The sequence below is a fragment of the Manacus vitellinus genome, unplaced genomic scaffold, assembly GCF_001715985.3.
Source record: "Manacus vitellinus isolate BGI_N305 unplaced genomic scaffold, ASM171598v3 scaffold_20_pilon, whole genome shotgun sequence".
Taxonomy (NCBI): domain Eukaryota; kingdom Metazoa; phylum Chordata; class Aves; order Passeriformes; family Pipridae; genus Manacus; species Manacus vitellinus.
Window position 1 is genome coordinate 4,983,487 of NW_021939471.1, and position 15,426 is coordinate 4,998,912.

Genomic DNA, 15,426 nt, shown 5'->3' on the forward strand with positions numbered 1-15,426 from the left:
GATCATTAAAGAGAGACTCTGAGAACATGGTGAGATTTGGAATGATTGTGGCTGGAGTGACTTTGAGTGTGTTAATTTCCATCCCTGAATAAGTAATAAAGTGTGTACAGTAATTACAGAGAACTAAACCTGACAGAAAATGAGTGAATAAGAACTCTAATAATTTTTCTTACAAGGAAAGGAGGAAAAAGTTCTATGCTGAATTTGCATAGAATGATGACAGCTGAATGCTGCCAGTTTTGTTGATGCACCTTAATGCATAATCAAGCAAAACCTGTTTACCTGTGGGGTGTTTTTAATCCCAAAATGGTGACAGATTCTTGCTTTCCAAATGCTGACTTACTTTAAAATGCATGACAGTCATCATGAGGTGGAAGGGGTGCCAAGGTAAGCCAAGGAAATTGTTTTTCTATAAGTTGATGTGGGATTTTATTCTATGGGTTTCCCTTTATTTTCTGGTTACAGAGAATCCATCAACACATAGGGAGTTAGCTAAAACCACTAAATTCTGCTGTGGGGTGAATTATGCAAAGCCACAATGTTTTCTCTGGGTTTTGCCCAAAACTCATAATAGGTGTTGCAGACTGTGCCAAACTATGAAAAAAAGAGTTGGGGGATGTTTCAGTTGACTTGATGTGAACCTGGGAGCCACATAAAACTGCAAACCTGTCAGGCTCTCTCAAACTGCCTTTTCTGAATTTTGATCTGTGCTAATCAGCACTGATAGAAATACAAGGGGCAAAACAAGTACTCTGAAGCCTGCATTCCCAAGTGTATACTAAAAATTAGTATCACCTGCAAAAATTATTCTCACCGATCACTTTTTTTATTTTTGTTTTTTTAAATAAATTTTAGGAGCAAATATCAAGCTTGCTGACATTAAGCAACCTTTGTGTTAATTCTCTGCTCTTATCAAGTACCAAAATCTTATTTTTGTCTTGGAATGAAGACTGCTTGTGTGAAAAGAACTTTTTTAATGCAGAAGTCTGCTCTAAAAAAAAAAATCTCTTTTTTATTTTAGAAAAGTCTGTGTATTAAGAATCTTAAAGGAGAAAAATCAGAAAAGTTCACCAGTTAACTCTGTTATTAACATCAAATCAGCATCACTTCAGACACAAGAAAATTATATCACTGAATGTACCTCACTTTTTTCAGTCCAACTTTATGCAAAAGCCTATTGAAAATTGATTAATACTGTGAATTCAACAATATTTGAATCACTTGCCTTTTTGGAGGGAAGTATTTCAGATTCCTTGTTACATTTGCAAATGGCTGAACTCAGATCAGCCCAGATATCTTTCAGACTTCTTGGTCCATGGTCTGTTTCATACATTTTAAGTGTACCCAGGTAATGTTCCTATTTCAGAGAACCTTTTGCATGTATTTATGCTTGTTTTAGTATTTTCTGCCATAAACCTTTATAAAAGAGTACCTGTGCAAACAAATCCGTTCTTTGTACTCACTTTGAGGGTTTGTTTAACTTTCCAGGTCCGTAGAGAGTACAGGAAATTCTTCAGAGCCAATGCTGGAAGAAAAATTTATGAATTTACCCTTCAGAGACTTGTATGTATATATCCATACAAAGCACGTGTACATTTTCTGTGTTTTAAGTTTTTTTTTTATTTTCAATCAAATGTAACAGCTGTGTTATGGCCTTGATAGTCTTCATAAGGAAATGTCCATATGGAAAACTGACAAGTTAATATTCTGACATTGTAAAGAAAGGATAGTGATAGTATTGTAGGTGTACAAATGGTGCTAAGTATTTGCCATACTTCTATAAGTATTTTACACATAAATCTGCATTTCTCAATATACCTGGCTTTTTAAATCCCTATTCAGGTTTTGAGAGCTGAGAGTTGCAGTTTGGTAACTGTACTTTTTATTAACAGAGCATCTGCTTTTCTTTGTATATTTCAATAACCTTGATATTTGAACATTAGTAAAACATCTTGTTTCAATTTTACCACAGATGCAAAAATACTTCCTGGAAATGAAGAAAAAGATGCCTTCTTTATCACCAATAGATAAAAACTGGCCAGCGAGGCCTTACCTTTTCTTGGATTCAACTCACAAGGAACTAAAGAGGATTTTCCATTTGTGGAGGGTAGGACACATTCTGATCCAGTCTGTACAGAACTTCTTCATGTGATTTTCAACAGTTCACGAAGGGCCTATTTTTAGGATGTATTTCCTTCCATTCCAGCCAGGATAATTCTATTCCTTTGGAAGACGTATGGTTTTCAATCATTATCTTTGGCCTGAAATGGATATAACTATCCTGGATATAACTTTCTGGGGCTGGGGAGAGAGGTTTGCTTCCTGCCATCAGCTTTTACATTAACAGTAAAGCAGTATGTCTGTTGTCTGTTAATTAATAGCTTGTAATACTTGTGTCCATGGCTAGGAATGGGACTAGCTCTTAGACCAACGTTGGAAGTGCTGGGTGGAATTTTTTACTTATGAGCTGTGGTTAGCTGAAATTTGTTTTGGATCTTTGGATGGAGAGAATGGTGAGATCTGTACAAGTGCTGATGGGACGTTTTACTGACCTCGAGGGGGTATGTTTTCTGTGAATTGTCAAGGAACAGTTTTTCTTTCTGAGCCTGCAAAATTCATCCTCTCAGATGTGTTTTTTTATTTTCTCTCTGTCCATATAAACTTCCACAGTTGTGGAACTGTCTGTATGTTTCTGTGAAGCTTTTTAGCACAGTCTTCCATTGACTTGTATGTGATAGATTAAGCTCATGTTCAAGTGCAACGTGCTTTTAATCCCAAAATAGTGATCTTTTATATATTGTTTTTGGTGTAATTCAAAAGCATCTAGAATGGATCTAGAGGAGAAAAACACCTCTGCTGTTTGTTACAGTGGCAATGTAGGATGGAGCCGAGTCACTTCAGAAGCGTACAAAGAATGTGCATCTTGAGCAATGAGCAAACATTAGTCTGTGGTGCTGTTGTGATTGGGAAAGATAATTTTATGGTTTGTTTAATATATCCTGTTTTGTAGTGTAAAAAGTACAGAGATCAGTTCACAGATCAGCAGAAGCTTATATATGAAGAAAAACTGGAAGCAAGTGAACTTTTCAAGGACAAGAAGGCTTTATATCCAGCCAGGTAATGACTGGTTCTGCTGCTTTTAGTGTACAATAAATTCAATGTCCTTATATGGATTTAGGAAACTAAGCAAGATTTTGCTTTTTATCTTAAGCAGGAAAGTGCATTTTTCTTGTTTGACAGTGTCCCTCCATCATTTTACTTTACAGTCCTGAAAATTGACCTCAGTTTGCTTCTTAGACGTTGTTGCAGCCCACTAATCCTGTGGTACCAAGCACTTATGTCCAGAATCCATGATGATTTGTTGTTCTAACTCCCCATGACCCGTTCACATCGTAAAAGTTTGAAGAGCTTGCAGAAGGGAATAACTCCCACCCTTTCCCCTAGTTTCCATCACACTGTTTCCTGCAACTAGTAAAGGCAGAGTGAGCTGAAAGGCCGTGACTGTGTCACTCCAGGGAGCTCTCCTGTGTTCAAATTTGGTACATTCACCATAATGCTCTAAGGTGAAGACTAGGTAATGTAAGAGTTACATACATTAAAGTATATGTTTTTGAAAGGATACTTAAAGAAAAAAAAAAGCTATTTCCATCTTAGTCTTTTTTTTTCTTTAATAATGAGAAATCTCTGCAAATACGTTTTTTTTGTTTGTCAGATGACTGAGTTATTAAAAACTGACAAATTCTTGTCATTGCTATCTACAGAGCTAGCATTACTCAAAAAAGTGCAGTAGTATCTGATTTTATTTAAGGAATACAGGTTTTTATGTACACAATGAAACTGACAGAAGAGAGATCTGATGTCCTTGAAATAAGTTGATTTACACTTTTGAGTGAATATGAGCTTAGAAATTTGTGTTTTACTTGGAAACAAAGGTCTTGTCCATCTCAGGAGAGTTCTCTCTTAGAAGCCATAGTTTGAACTCAGTAGGAACAAGGCACTTGTAGAGTGAGAAGCAAGATTCAGCAGAGGAACAGGAATCTGATGAGAGCAGTTCCATGTGTGGACAAGCTCTGCTTGGTTTTTTGTGTGTTTTATTGGTTTTGGTTTGTGTAATTTTTTTTATTGAGCCATTTCCCGTTTTCCTGTAATAGGCTCAATATATGTTTCTGTTTTGTTTCTCTTTTTCTCTTCAGTAGGTCACTTGTTTAATGACTGTATAGGCTAGATTGTGGTTTGCTCCTTGTTTGCTTTGGGATGCCTTTTAACGCTGCTGGGAAAAGAGAAAGGTGATGCCTTTGGACTTTTCTAGGAGGAAGCAGGTTTTTTTTTGCTTTTAGTCAGTCTGCATCTGATTGGTGTAGAGCTCTTTGGGAAGGAAGAAATTCTATTTATATCCCTAGTTTGTTACTTTTTACACCAACACTGAACAGTGAAATATTATAAAGCAGTATATATATATGTGAGTTATTTTCATCCAAGACATTCTTAAGTGGCATATGTGATAGAGAGTAACTGTTGATTCATTTCAGTTTTAGATTGTAAGTTGTCATCATTTGGTTAGGGACAAAGTCCACGAGGAATGTACTGTTTTGGTGACTATGGTTTCATAATGCTCATTAATAAAACAACAACAAAAAAAAACCCCAAAGCTCCAACATGGTAGAAACTTGGAATGCCTTCCTCACCCTGCACTCTTTTACAATTATTTCCATTTCTTTTTGTCTGGTATTCAGAGCTGATTAACTCCTACTGTTGTTTTGTTGTTTTTTTGGGGGGTTGATTTTTTTTTTTTTTTAATTGACCTAAGGGTAGAGGAAATTACTGTATAAACTTTCTGTTTAGTTAGTATGATAATGATTCATAGGATGACACTAATTTTCTGAGTATAATATAATTATTTAAGAACAGAGAAGAACTTTTTGTGAATGCTAAAATTGCAGTACCCTTCCTTTTCTCTCCCATCTTATCTCCCTGTGTGCCAGAGATTGCAAAGGCAGTGCTGTTCCACATAATATATTCGTTTCTCTTGGGCTTTAGTCTTGGCAAAGCTTTGCATTAGTACTTTGACTGTAATTTAATCAAAGTGATCAGTTAAATTGACTTGCTAACAAAGCAAGCAGTGACTCTATCCACCAATTCTTAACCTATAGTGAAGCCCTTACTTTAACACCCTGAGGTGGATAAAGATGGGGGGATATGCAGGCACAGCAGGTCTTGACAAAGAGCTGCTACCTGTTTTTCAAACAACTGCGGGTCTTGAAGGTAAGTTCATGTCCTTCACTCAAGTCTACCTGTCAGTATTAATACTGTGTCAGTCCTACTGAGGTTTCATTTTCCATTTTCACAGAGACTGTTACTGGGAGATTTTAAATCACAATTGATTGCATGTGCAAGGATGTACTTGTGTCTGATATCCATAGCAATTTGGCTCATTTAATTGGAAAATGTTTCCAGAGCAAGGAAAAAAACCATCCTCTTCTGTCTTTGGTGATAACTTTCTCTTTATTCACCATCACTGGGCTGTTAATGTATATAAGATTCTGTGTCTAATACACCTACCATTTCTTACCCCTCCTCCTTTCTGCTTTCCCCTGGGATAATATGCTGGGAGATACATCCACATTACTTTGTGGCAATTGCCACGTTATTTTCTGCTGACACACTGTGCCTGCGTGGCACAGATTAATGCCAACACCAGAGTGAACAGGTAGAAAAGGTAGACATTGTCAGCAGAGGTTTCTGGTTTCTTAAGAGTATTCTCTGACTAAAAATGAAGCAGCGAGTCACTTTTCCTGGGAGAGGGTGTGTCAAAGTCTAGGGAAGCTTCTGGCAGTGTAGAATCATTGAAAATGGTATTTGGTGCATCTCCTGGCTCTGTGAAGCCTGTGATGTTGTCAGGAGGTTTGCATCTTCCCTGAGGTGTTAACATATCTAACTCATGTCTCCTTTGTCCTTCTGTTGGGCAGTGTTGGACAGCCCTTCCAAGGGGCTTACTTGGAGATCAGTGAGAACCCCAAGTACAAAAAACTTAAAGATGCCGTGGATGAAAAGATCATTATTGCAGAAGTTGTGAATAAGATCAACAGAGCCAATGGGAAGGTAATAAAACAGAATTGCTTTATCCAGAAGGGTAGATAATTTTTGTTATAAATACATTGAGAGGGAGACTTCATTTCTGTCATGTCTAAGGATTTTTTTTTTTAATGCCTATTTTTAAGGGCAAGACTGGAAATGCTGGATTTCTGTAGATTGGTGGTTTTAAACACCTGTTTTAAATTTGGATAAAGATTACTAAAATCTTGTTTAGGTTTGCAGTTTTCAGTGTTTTTTTTTTTCAAACAAAAATGGTATATCTCATCAACTGACAACAGACTGTATTGTATCACAACTAAATGCAGTCTCTGTACCCAGCTAAGATCTTCTGTTTGCCAACTGAAGTAAATAAACATTTAGAGAATATTATTCTTGTTCAAGTATTTAAAAAACTTAACCTTTCAAAATCCACACTGTCACTCAAGCTACTGATTGTCACATTTTATTATCTCTTAAAATTATGAGTGGCATACTCTGCTGGCTTTGCCTGTCTTCTGATTGAAATCAAGAGCTCTTTGGAATGAAGAGGCAAGTTTCTTGTATCATTTGAGTAAAGTTGTTAAATATGGTGGGTACTTTTTTATTCTGCCAACACAGAACTCATTTTGCATTTAAATTATACTTATTAAAACAGGAAGTATTATTCTACTCTAGTAAATTTAATTGCTTTCGCTCTGTCTGTCTAAACATTAGAAGTAGTAGATCTCAACTTTTCAGATGTAGATGTCATTTATGCATTTGTAGGAGTGAAATTAGGTTGCCTGTTGTTGATGCCAAGTTAATTTTCCAGTTTAGAAGAAACTAATTAAATGAAAACAGTATCTTTCCTGTACTTGCATAGGCTACAGCTCTCAAGATTAAAAAAAAAAATAAATTATTGAGCTATGGTTCCATGTGCTTAGGAGAGCTACGTCTTCATTATAATCCACATTTTATTATTTAAAATTTTACAGGAAAAAAAAAAGCTGCATGTAGATTAGGTTCTCATTTCTCTTTCTTACTGCGACAAATTTAAGAACACACATTTCATGCTTTAAAAATATTTGTCATTTGAAAATATGAATGCTTTTCCTCCTGAAGAGTTATGCCAATAGATAAAGGGAGGACAAAACAGAACACTGAAAATACCTGTGTGATTTGTGTTGTTCTGCAACACAGTTTTGGTGAATAATGGTCAGTATTGAGGCTTGGTCCTGCATTAGCTATCACTGAAAAAGTGTGTTGGTTTTCCTGGAGATTGACAGAGCATGAGAAATGAGGTTATCCTGATTTGCATAGTTTCAGAGTTTTACTTTCTGAATTTTATAACTGTAAGCTAGTAATTACAGGAACTGTTTATACCTAAGCATATGTGCCAAAATGAGCTAAGCTTCTCAATCTATAATTAGACACATAAATAAATATGACCTGATTTTAACTGATCTGCAGCTTTTACTGAGCATCAAATGTTCATGTTTGCTAATGTGGGCCAAGCTTTTTAACTCTATGAACTCCTTGGGGCTTTAGTAGGTGCTCAGTGAAGACCACTTCTCTCTTTGTGTAGATAATGATTTGCATTTTTGCATTTTCACAGGCTACATCCAGGATTTTCTTGTTAACCAAAAATAACGTTCTTCTTGCGGATCAAAAAAATGGAACTATCAAGTCAGAGGTTCCACTGGGAGATGTTACCAAAGTGTCCATGAGCTCCCAGAATGATGGTTTCTTTGCAGTGCACCTCAAGGAGGTTGGTTACAACTTCATAGCACAAGAATATGACCATTTTACATGCAGTGATGTAAAACCCGTTTGTTAAATATCTTGTAGCACTAAATCATAGTGGTTAGCCTGTAGGTTTAGAACTTTATTGAACTTTGTCATATTTGCAAAAGCTTTGATTTAAAACTGTTCAAACCAAATGGGAACAGTTATTACATTATGAACAATTTTTTACTCGTGAAAATCAGACTTCATATTTCACTGTAACCTCTTCAGGATCAGAGTTTTCCATTTGTAATATGGTTCAGGTGCCCTGTAGCAGTGTTTTCCTTACATATACTGGTAGAATATTTCTCTCTTCTTTATGGGATGCCAAGAAATCCTCGTTAAGGCGCAGTTAATTTGGTTACTGAGTTCTAAAGAGCTTAGTTCAGTGCTATATTTGCTTCACTGCGCTGTCAGCATTGCTCTGCTAAAATCATTAAGTTGGCATTTATATTTTAGCTTAAATGGATTTGAAGACTGTTATATACAGTGTCTTTTCATACTCACCGCCTTCATCCTCATACTGGTGTTGGTAATTTGCTTCTGTTCATTTCTGCAAATACTGGAAGCTTGCTGTGGTGTATCCAGGAGGTGGACATGGAAACACTAGAGTTTTGTAGGACAAATGAAGGTGACCCTCCTTTAGTGTCAGAAGGGATTTTTTTTTAACCTTTCTCAGATGGTTTATAGTGAATTGCATTTTGATTCTATTTACACTGCACTGCATTCCCTATTTAACTTTCAAGACAAAAGATTGTTGTTTCATTGAACTGGGAAGAGAAGACTCTTTGTAGAACTTCTTGCTTGTCTGGTATTTAGTCATATTCCAGGTTTTGGTAGTCCTAACTAGTTTCCTTCCTGTTTCAGGGTTCAGAAGCAGCTACCAAAGGAGATTTCCTGCTCAGCAGCGATCACCTTATTGAAATGGCCACTAAACTTTACCGCACTACTCTCAGCCAAACCAAACAGAAGCTCAACATTGAGATATCTGATGAGTATGTTTCTTGTTTGCTTAAAAGTGGATTTGCTCCAATGCAACATGCTAAGAAGTCAAGTGTCTAATGTTAGAATAACAAAACACTGTTGTGTAGCTAATACTTCTTTTCTCTTGACAGAATACTTGTAAAGAAGGATCAAATTTTCAATGTGTACTCATTTCTAGTATTCATTTTGTCTCTTATTTCCTTTAAAGTCATTAGAGAAAATGTGCTTTTCCTAAAGTTTCAAATAGGCTTGTGAAACAGAATTGCTGCTGTAGAAATAATTAAGAGATGCTGCATTTGAGAGAACTGTTTTGCGTGTGAGTGAAAAGTTCACAAATTCCTATGAGATTTATAGATTAGAGTGGACACTAGGTGCCAAGTTCTACTGAAAACAATCAAAACAGAGTGCAAAGCTCCTCCCCAACTCAATGATGGCGCTAGTAATTTAGGTTTTTAAAGCTCTACCTTTTCTTTTTTGAAGGTTAAAAACATATTCTTAAAATTCCTGCTGATGGTGTTTGAACCACCTATTGTTGTTTGGGGCTTCCTGGTTGCTAAAAAGCTTCCTTTGATAAAAAAGTTTACATCTGAAATTAGTATTTCTTTCTACTTGGTACAGTTTCATATTTTGGCCTTAAGTAAGGACTGCACTTGCAGTGTTTATAGCCATGGAATAAAAGTGTTTGTGTGTGTGTGTGAATTCCTAAAGCTTGCTGAGTAAGAGTCCCTCACTTAGTCCACCATTGTCATGCACTCCATTTGTTCTGTGGAAGGGCCCCTCTTTTCAGTAGTGTTGATTTGGGGGGTTTATTCATTTTGAATATAGAAGAAAATTTGGAGCCTTTTAACAATAGTGAAGTAAAATTCCTGTAGGCAAAAACTGAACCTTTTATTTGGCTGCACCGCACTGTGTGTATTCTGGAGTCATGGTAGTGAGTACAGTTGGTATCTGTTCAGATTTAAGGATTTATTTAAAGGCTAATTTTGCTCTTTCCTTGAAAATGACATCTGCCATTTTCCTTTGTTCTTTGTTGCCAGATGTAATTTAATTTGCTCAAGGGTGTGTGTGTTTTTAGTCTCTAAAAGAGTGTGGCTATCCCCAATAAGTTTCTAGTTTAATGATGGCTACAAAGGAATAAACTACTAAATCAAAGTATAAGCATGCATTACACTAGTCTGGACTGCCTGCCTGCCTTAGGTCTGGAAAACAGCCTGCTTCCTGGGAGTCTTGCTTTTTGGGATGTTTTTGTTTCTTGCCTTGCAGATTAAAAACATTCAAGTGCGTATTGCTTGTATAGAGTATATCCAGACTAAATAATTTTAAGCTGTTTGATGGTGAAGCAGAACTCTCTTCTCCATGCAAGAGAACGTTTAGATACAAGCACAGCTAGAGATTGGGAAGAAAATGTGGCCTTATTTTGGCTACGCTACACTGCTTTTTGGGAAGGGACCTGATATAAGAAAAATACTGTTGGTGAAGGGGCGTGTTCAGTAAGAGACACGCCCTTTGTATAATACTGGAACAGTGGGTCTAGGAAAATGCAGCGTTGGGCATGCAGTGCTGGCTGAGGCCTGCTCATGTTTTCCAGCTGCCTGCCTGCATGGCTGGGAGCGCTGAACAAGTCCTGAGTGTCTGGACTGTGCAGCAGGAAAGCGGGACCGAAGGGCAGCTCAGCGCAGCAGAGGCCACTTCCTCCCCTGAGCTCTGCCGTCAGCTTGATTTGTGGTTTCCGGCTGCAGAGCAAATTCTTTGAAGTTTTTGGCCTCCGCTGGAGGACTTTTTAAGGATGCTAAAAGGGAAAATCGGCTGTATTACAAAGGACTTTTTAGGTCAGCAACCACTGCATGTGAGCCAAAAGGCAGCACTGCCCTGTTTATTGCTTTTAATCTCACTACCCAGATCAGTGAGAGGTTTGAGGCTCCACAGAAGCCTGCTGGGGGTGGTTTTTTTTCAAAGCAATTCTCCACATTCAGTGAAATTTCCCTTCCAGTAAAAAAGTGAAGAGTCAAAACCAGATTAATTTACCCTGAACTGCAGAAAATGTCTAAATTTGGAAATTGCTGGGAAGGAAGTGAATTCTTCCAGTTGGCGAGCAGGGGGGCTATAAAGGCTAACTAAGGATTAGACATATGAGAGCTGCTAAAATACCAGATGTAGTAAATTAAGCATAAACCAGAGGAATAGCACTCCTGATGTTGCTATAGAAGTATTTAGCTTCCTTCCATGGAAACAGAAGTTCCTTTGGCTGACAGTGAAGCAGTTGGAAATAGTCATTGCTGCATTTCTGGTACATTAGAAATTCTGTTTTAAACTGCTTTTTTTTCTAAAGGAATAGCAAGCTAACTGTTATAAAAAGTCCACAGTTATAGGCAAAAGGCAATAATTATTAGATACTACCTGAAGGAGATTCAAGCTGTACCATAACCTATATTTTTTTTTTTTTTATTCCCCAACTCTTTATTATTAATACAGAGCTAAAAATTACATCCTTTGGAGTGATGCTTGGAACCAACAGGAAGAGACTTCTGCTCTTCATATGTGGTTTATTTTTTTTTTTCCCCACCTTTAACTAAACTCTGTATTATTCCCTCTCCCAGGTTTCTGGTCCAGTTCAAACAAGACAAAGTGTGCGTGAAGTTCATACAAGGCAGCCAGAAAAACGGCAACATCCCAACTTGCAAGCGAAAAAACAATCGGCTTCTTGAAGTGGCTGTCCCTTAACTGCAGCTGGTGACTCTCCTTTCATGGACTTGTTTCTTTGTAATAGTGCAATTTTAGTTGTTTGGTTTTGCTATTTTCATCCCTTTCTGGAGCTGTTGATGGCTAATAGCTTTAGAAACCCTTGGCAAAACATTTGATCAATCGACTTTTCAATCTTCTTGTTCACGTTTTAACCCTCGAAATGCAGATTTTTATCCGGCGAGGCATTTTTACCAGCTGGCACGTATCTGTCATACACGAATCGTTCTCTTTGTTTAGCGGTCATATTTTAGTGCAGCATATCATAAACCCACATATTAATGATAAATTACTCGTATTCCTTAGTCTAGAGATCCGCTTAACAGGAACATGGCCTTGATGCTTGATGGCCACCTGTGCCCAGTGTCTTTTTATACTGACCTGTTCAGGTGTTCTGACAGGCTCCTCACTTCCCACTGCTGTGGAAACCGGCAGAACAGAGGCTGATACGACGACTCCTGTAGCTCACACTAGGACCTACGTAACTCAACCTTTCCATCAGTGCAGCACAGAGACATCTAATTCTGCAAAAATAGAAGGAATATGTGATTATACAAACAGCTATATGCGTAATTTTGTAGTAAAAAATGCAGAAATTTTGAAACAGCATTTTTAATTAGGTCAGATGGTTATAACAACTTTATGAAGTAGAAATAAGCAAAATTTAAGAAGTGCTTTTTTTTTCCTTCACAAAAGCTATACAGTTCAAGGCATAGTTTCTGTTCTGCTTTTTTTCTTTTAAATTATCATTTAAGATTAGAGCCTGAAAAATGCATAACACAAGTAAATGCTAGTTATTTAAACAGTTAGTTATCAAGTGAAAGGTTTGAGCCTTTCTTTTAAATATTGGCATGTACAATGTGCAATAAAACATACGTGACATTTTGTGAAAATTATTTATAATACACTTTTGTGTGGAAGAGAGAGGATTGGTGCAGACTGCATAGACAGTGTAGGGGTTAAAATAGATCTGTGTTGTTAATTTGCAGTTTTTAGAGTGTACACTACAGTTGTCAATTTGGGAAGAATACTTTAAAAAAATCCTTAATTTGAGGGTCTGTATATAAATAGGTATTATGGTAATAAAACAGTTCTAATTCTGTGCTGTTTGGTACTCCTGTGTTATAACCATATTTTTGTACTCCAGACTATTTTATATAACTTGTGTGCCTGATGTAAATGCGTGCACAGAAAATACAATCAAGAGCCGCATTATCAACCTTCAGTGTAACTGATTGCACTTAATCTTTTATAAGCCAGAAGCATTAGTTGAAATCCTTAAGAGGAGAGATGCTTTTCTAGGTAGAAGTAACTATTCAAGTGAAGGGTTTGTTGGATGTGAACTGTTTGATTTGTTGATGCAAGGACAGTGGAGGAAGCACATTGTATTTTTGCAGTCTGATATAGGACAGGTTAAGACCCTGGCTATCTGATGTGCAGTGCTGGAAGTCCAAGCATAAATAAAAGAAAGATGAAGAAAAGTTCATAGTCTCATTACTCTCCTGGTGGTGAAGTGACACAGTGCTCATGGCCATGAAGGCTCCTCTGGGTAGTTCAATGTTATTGTTTGCTCTCTGCATTAAAACGTCATTTATTGCAAAAGATGTTTAAGTGCTAATGGTCATCAGTTTGAAAAATACAGCTGGTTTGGGTAATACCACATTCTGCTTTGGGATTAACCAGTTTTCCTATGATTTGGATACAAAACAGTTGTTTTAAGTGGTTGCTTTAATGATTCTGTTAAAAGTCCAAGCGTGCGACCTTGAAAGGTGGGAGTAATTCAAAAGCTATATTTCCCAAACTCTGAGAAAAAGTTGCATCTTCAATATAATTGTAGTTAGAATTCTTCTTCTAATAACTGAGTCAGGTTAATAGTTTAACAAAATTTAAATAATTTTACATGTTTTGTAATTATAGATGCTTACGAAGGAAATTTTAGAATCGATTTGTAATGCAAAATTAATACTTGAAAGGAATTATTCCATTGCCTTAAGAAGACAGCACATAATAATGCAGCATTCAAAACTCCTAAATCCTGTATTAGAATTTCTGCTTGGGAAAGATTGGAGGGTTTGTAAAACTGTTGACTGTCTCGAAAACTTTACAGTAAGAACCACAAGGAGCAAATTTTGAAAATTAATACAAAAGTAAGGAAAACAAACATTTGAAATCTGATGTAATCCTGTAGTTGTTGCAGGTAGGAAATGGGAGAGTTTAGATTAAAAACATCTGGATAATTGGCACATGAAATTAGGGTATTACAGCATAACATTAGGATATTTGACCCATCCCAGCCAGACCCAGTATGCATCCTTTCTGGTTTTTTTGATTTTTGCAGCCAGTCATAGTAGCCATATCTACAAAAGACTGGAAAAAGGACAAATTCCTCACTTTAATTTCTTTTGTTTCCTTTCTTTTTCTGGACCTCTACAATTTTTACCTTGCATATTACCTGGTACTTTGTGACAATTACCTTTTGACTCTTAATCTTTCTCAATGTACAGAGCAAGTTTTGCTGAACATGAATTATTAGATATGCTAGGAGAGCCGTAGTGTCTTGATGTTTAGATTTAAGTGTCTAGGATGTCAAAAATAATGCACGGTCACCTAGCTTTTTTTTTTTTCTTTTCCTCTATTTTCTTTTATAACTGTCTATTCAATGGAGTTGTAAAGAGAAGACTGTTCCTATGGTGCTAACCTTACTTTTGCATCCTTTTACTTTGTAAATGCTAACCTTTCATCTCAAATCTGGGCAAGGATCATTAAAAAAATGAGATTTGTTGCATGATGCTTTCTAGAATCAAATAAAATTCTGTTCCTAGACCTATGCTTTCTCTATATCTGTATCTGTCTTACTGCAAAAAGAGCAGGTGATTGGGTTTTAGGTTAAATATACACAACAGTGGTGTGTGACTTGGAGAAGTTTTTATTTTGTTTGTGATTCCTTAAGAAGCAGCATGTCATCCTTTTTCAGTCCAGTTCTTTAGTGTAAGTCTTTCCTTGACATAGTTTTCACTGAAAATTCTTCAAACTCAACTTCTCTAACATGAGGGTTTGGACTGATTCCCTAAGAACAGTATTACAGCCAGTTAAATGTGATTTTTAAAAACGGCTTTGTGCCACAAACCTATTATATTCCACGTTTTGTTTTGTGATCTCTTTCTCTCCTTTTATCCTTAACAACTCTATCCTGATTTATATATGTTTTTGTTCATCATACAAATTTTGGAAGAAAGAAACTAAAATGTAAAATCAGAAAAAACATCTTCAGTTTTATTTCAGGTTTGTTTACTTTGCCAAAATGAAAGCCTTTTTCTCTACAGTTCTGGCGAAAAAAAATTGAAGACTTAGTTCAGAATTTTTATATGAAATGAGAAAAGTTTCCCCAGTCTGCATAAATTTCACTGTTAATTCTTAATCTTTTAGATCCTTAATCTAGAAGAACAACAAATTTTCCATATTCTGTAGGAAATGGTCATGGTTATTTTTAAAAGATTGCACTGTAGTGGGATGGTGATGGGCAGGAGGGAGATGCACATGTCTATGCTGCTTTGGACACTAGAACTTCCCAACAAACACATGTTTCAAAGACAGAACTGGAGAGGACTATGGGGATGCTGCCAACTTATAACAATACAGAACAGTGTGATTTGAAGGAATCTCTAGCATGACTAACAAATGAGTTCTGATTCTCCTCCTATCTAGCTTCCATTCTTATTGTAATATTTTGTAGCTTACACGGACATATGACTGTGAGTGGGAGGCACAATTGTTTGCCAGTGTTTGTAAAACCCCTCAAAGTGATCAAAATTCTCTGGATACTGCTTTTAATCAAGTGGTTTAAACTAATTGCTAATGTCACTGTCC

At 36.5% G+C, this 15,426-nt stretch overlaps 1 protein-coding gene across 6 annotated transcripts in view; it reads left to right on the forward strand.

Annotated features, from left to right (window-relative positions):
• Window positions 1-14,387, forward strand: part of MYO1B (myosin IB) — a 96,757-nt gene extending 82,370 nt beyond the window's left edge. For all 6 annotated transcript variants that reach the window (XM_029959519.1, XM_029959522.1, XM_029959524.1 and 3 more), the window contains 7 exons: window positions 1,489-1,563; window positions 1,973-2,107; window positions 3,011-3,117; window positions 5,967-6,099; window positions 7,667-7,819; window positions 8,704-8,831; window positions 11,418-14,387. In XM_029959519.1, coding sequence (XP_029815379.1) covers window positions 1,489-1,563; window positions 1,973-2,107; window positions 3,011-3,117; window positions 5,967-6,099; window positions 7,667-7,819; window positions 8,704-8,831; window positions 11,418-11,541 — 855 coding nt within the window. In that variant the 3' untranslated portion in view covers window positions 11,542-14,387. The remainder of the gene's footprint in view (window positions 1-1,488; window positions 1,564-1,972; window positions 2,108-3,010; window positions 3,118-5,966; window positions 6,100-7,666; window positions 7,820-8,703; window positions 8,832-11,417) is intronic.
• The last annotated feature ends 1,039 nt before the right edge of the window (window positions 14,388-15,426 follow it).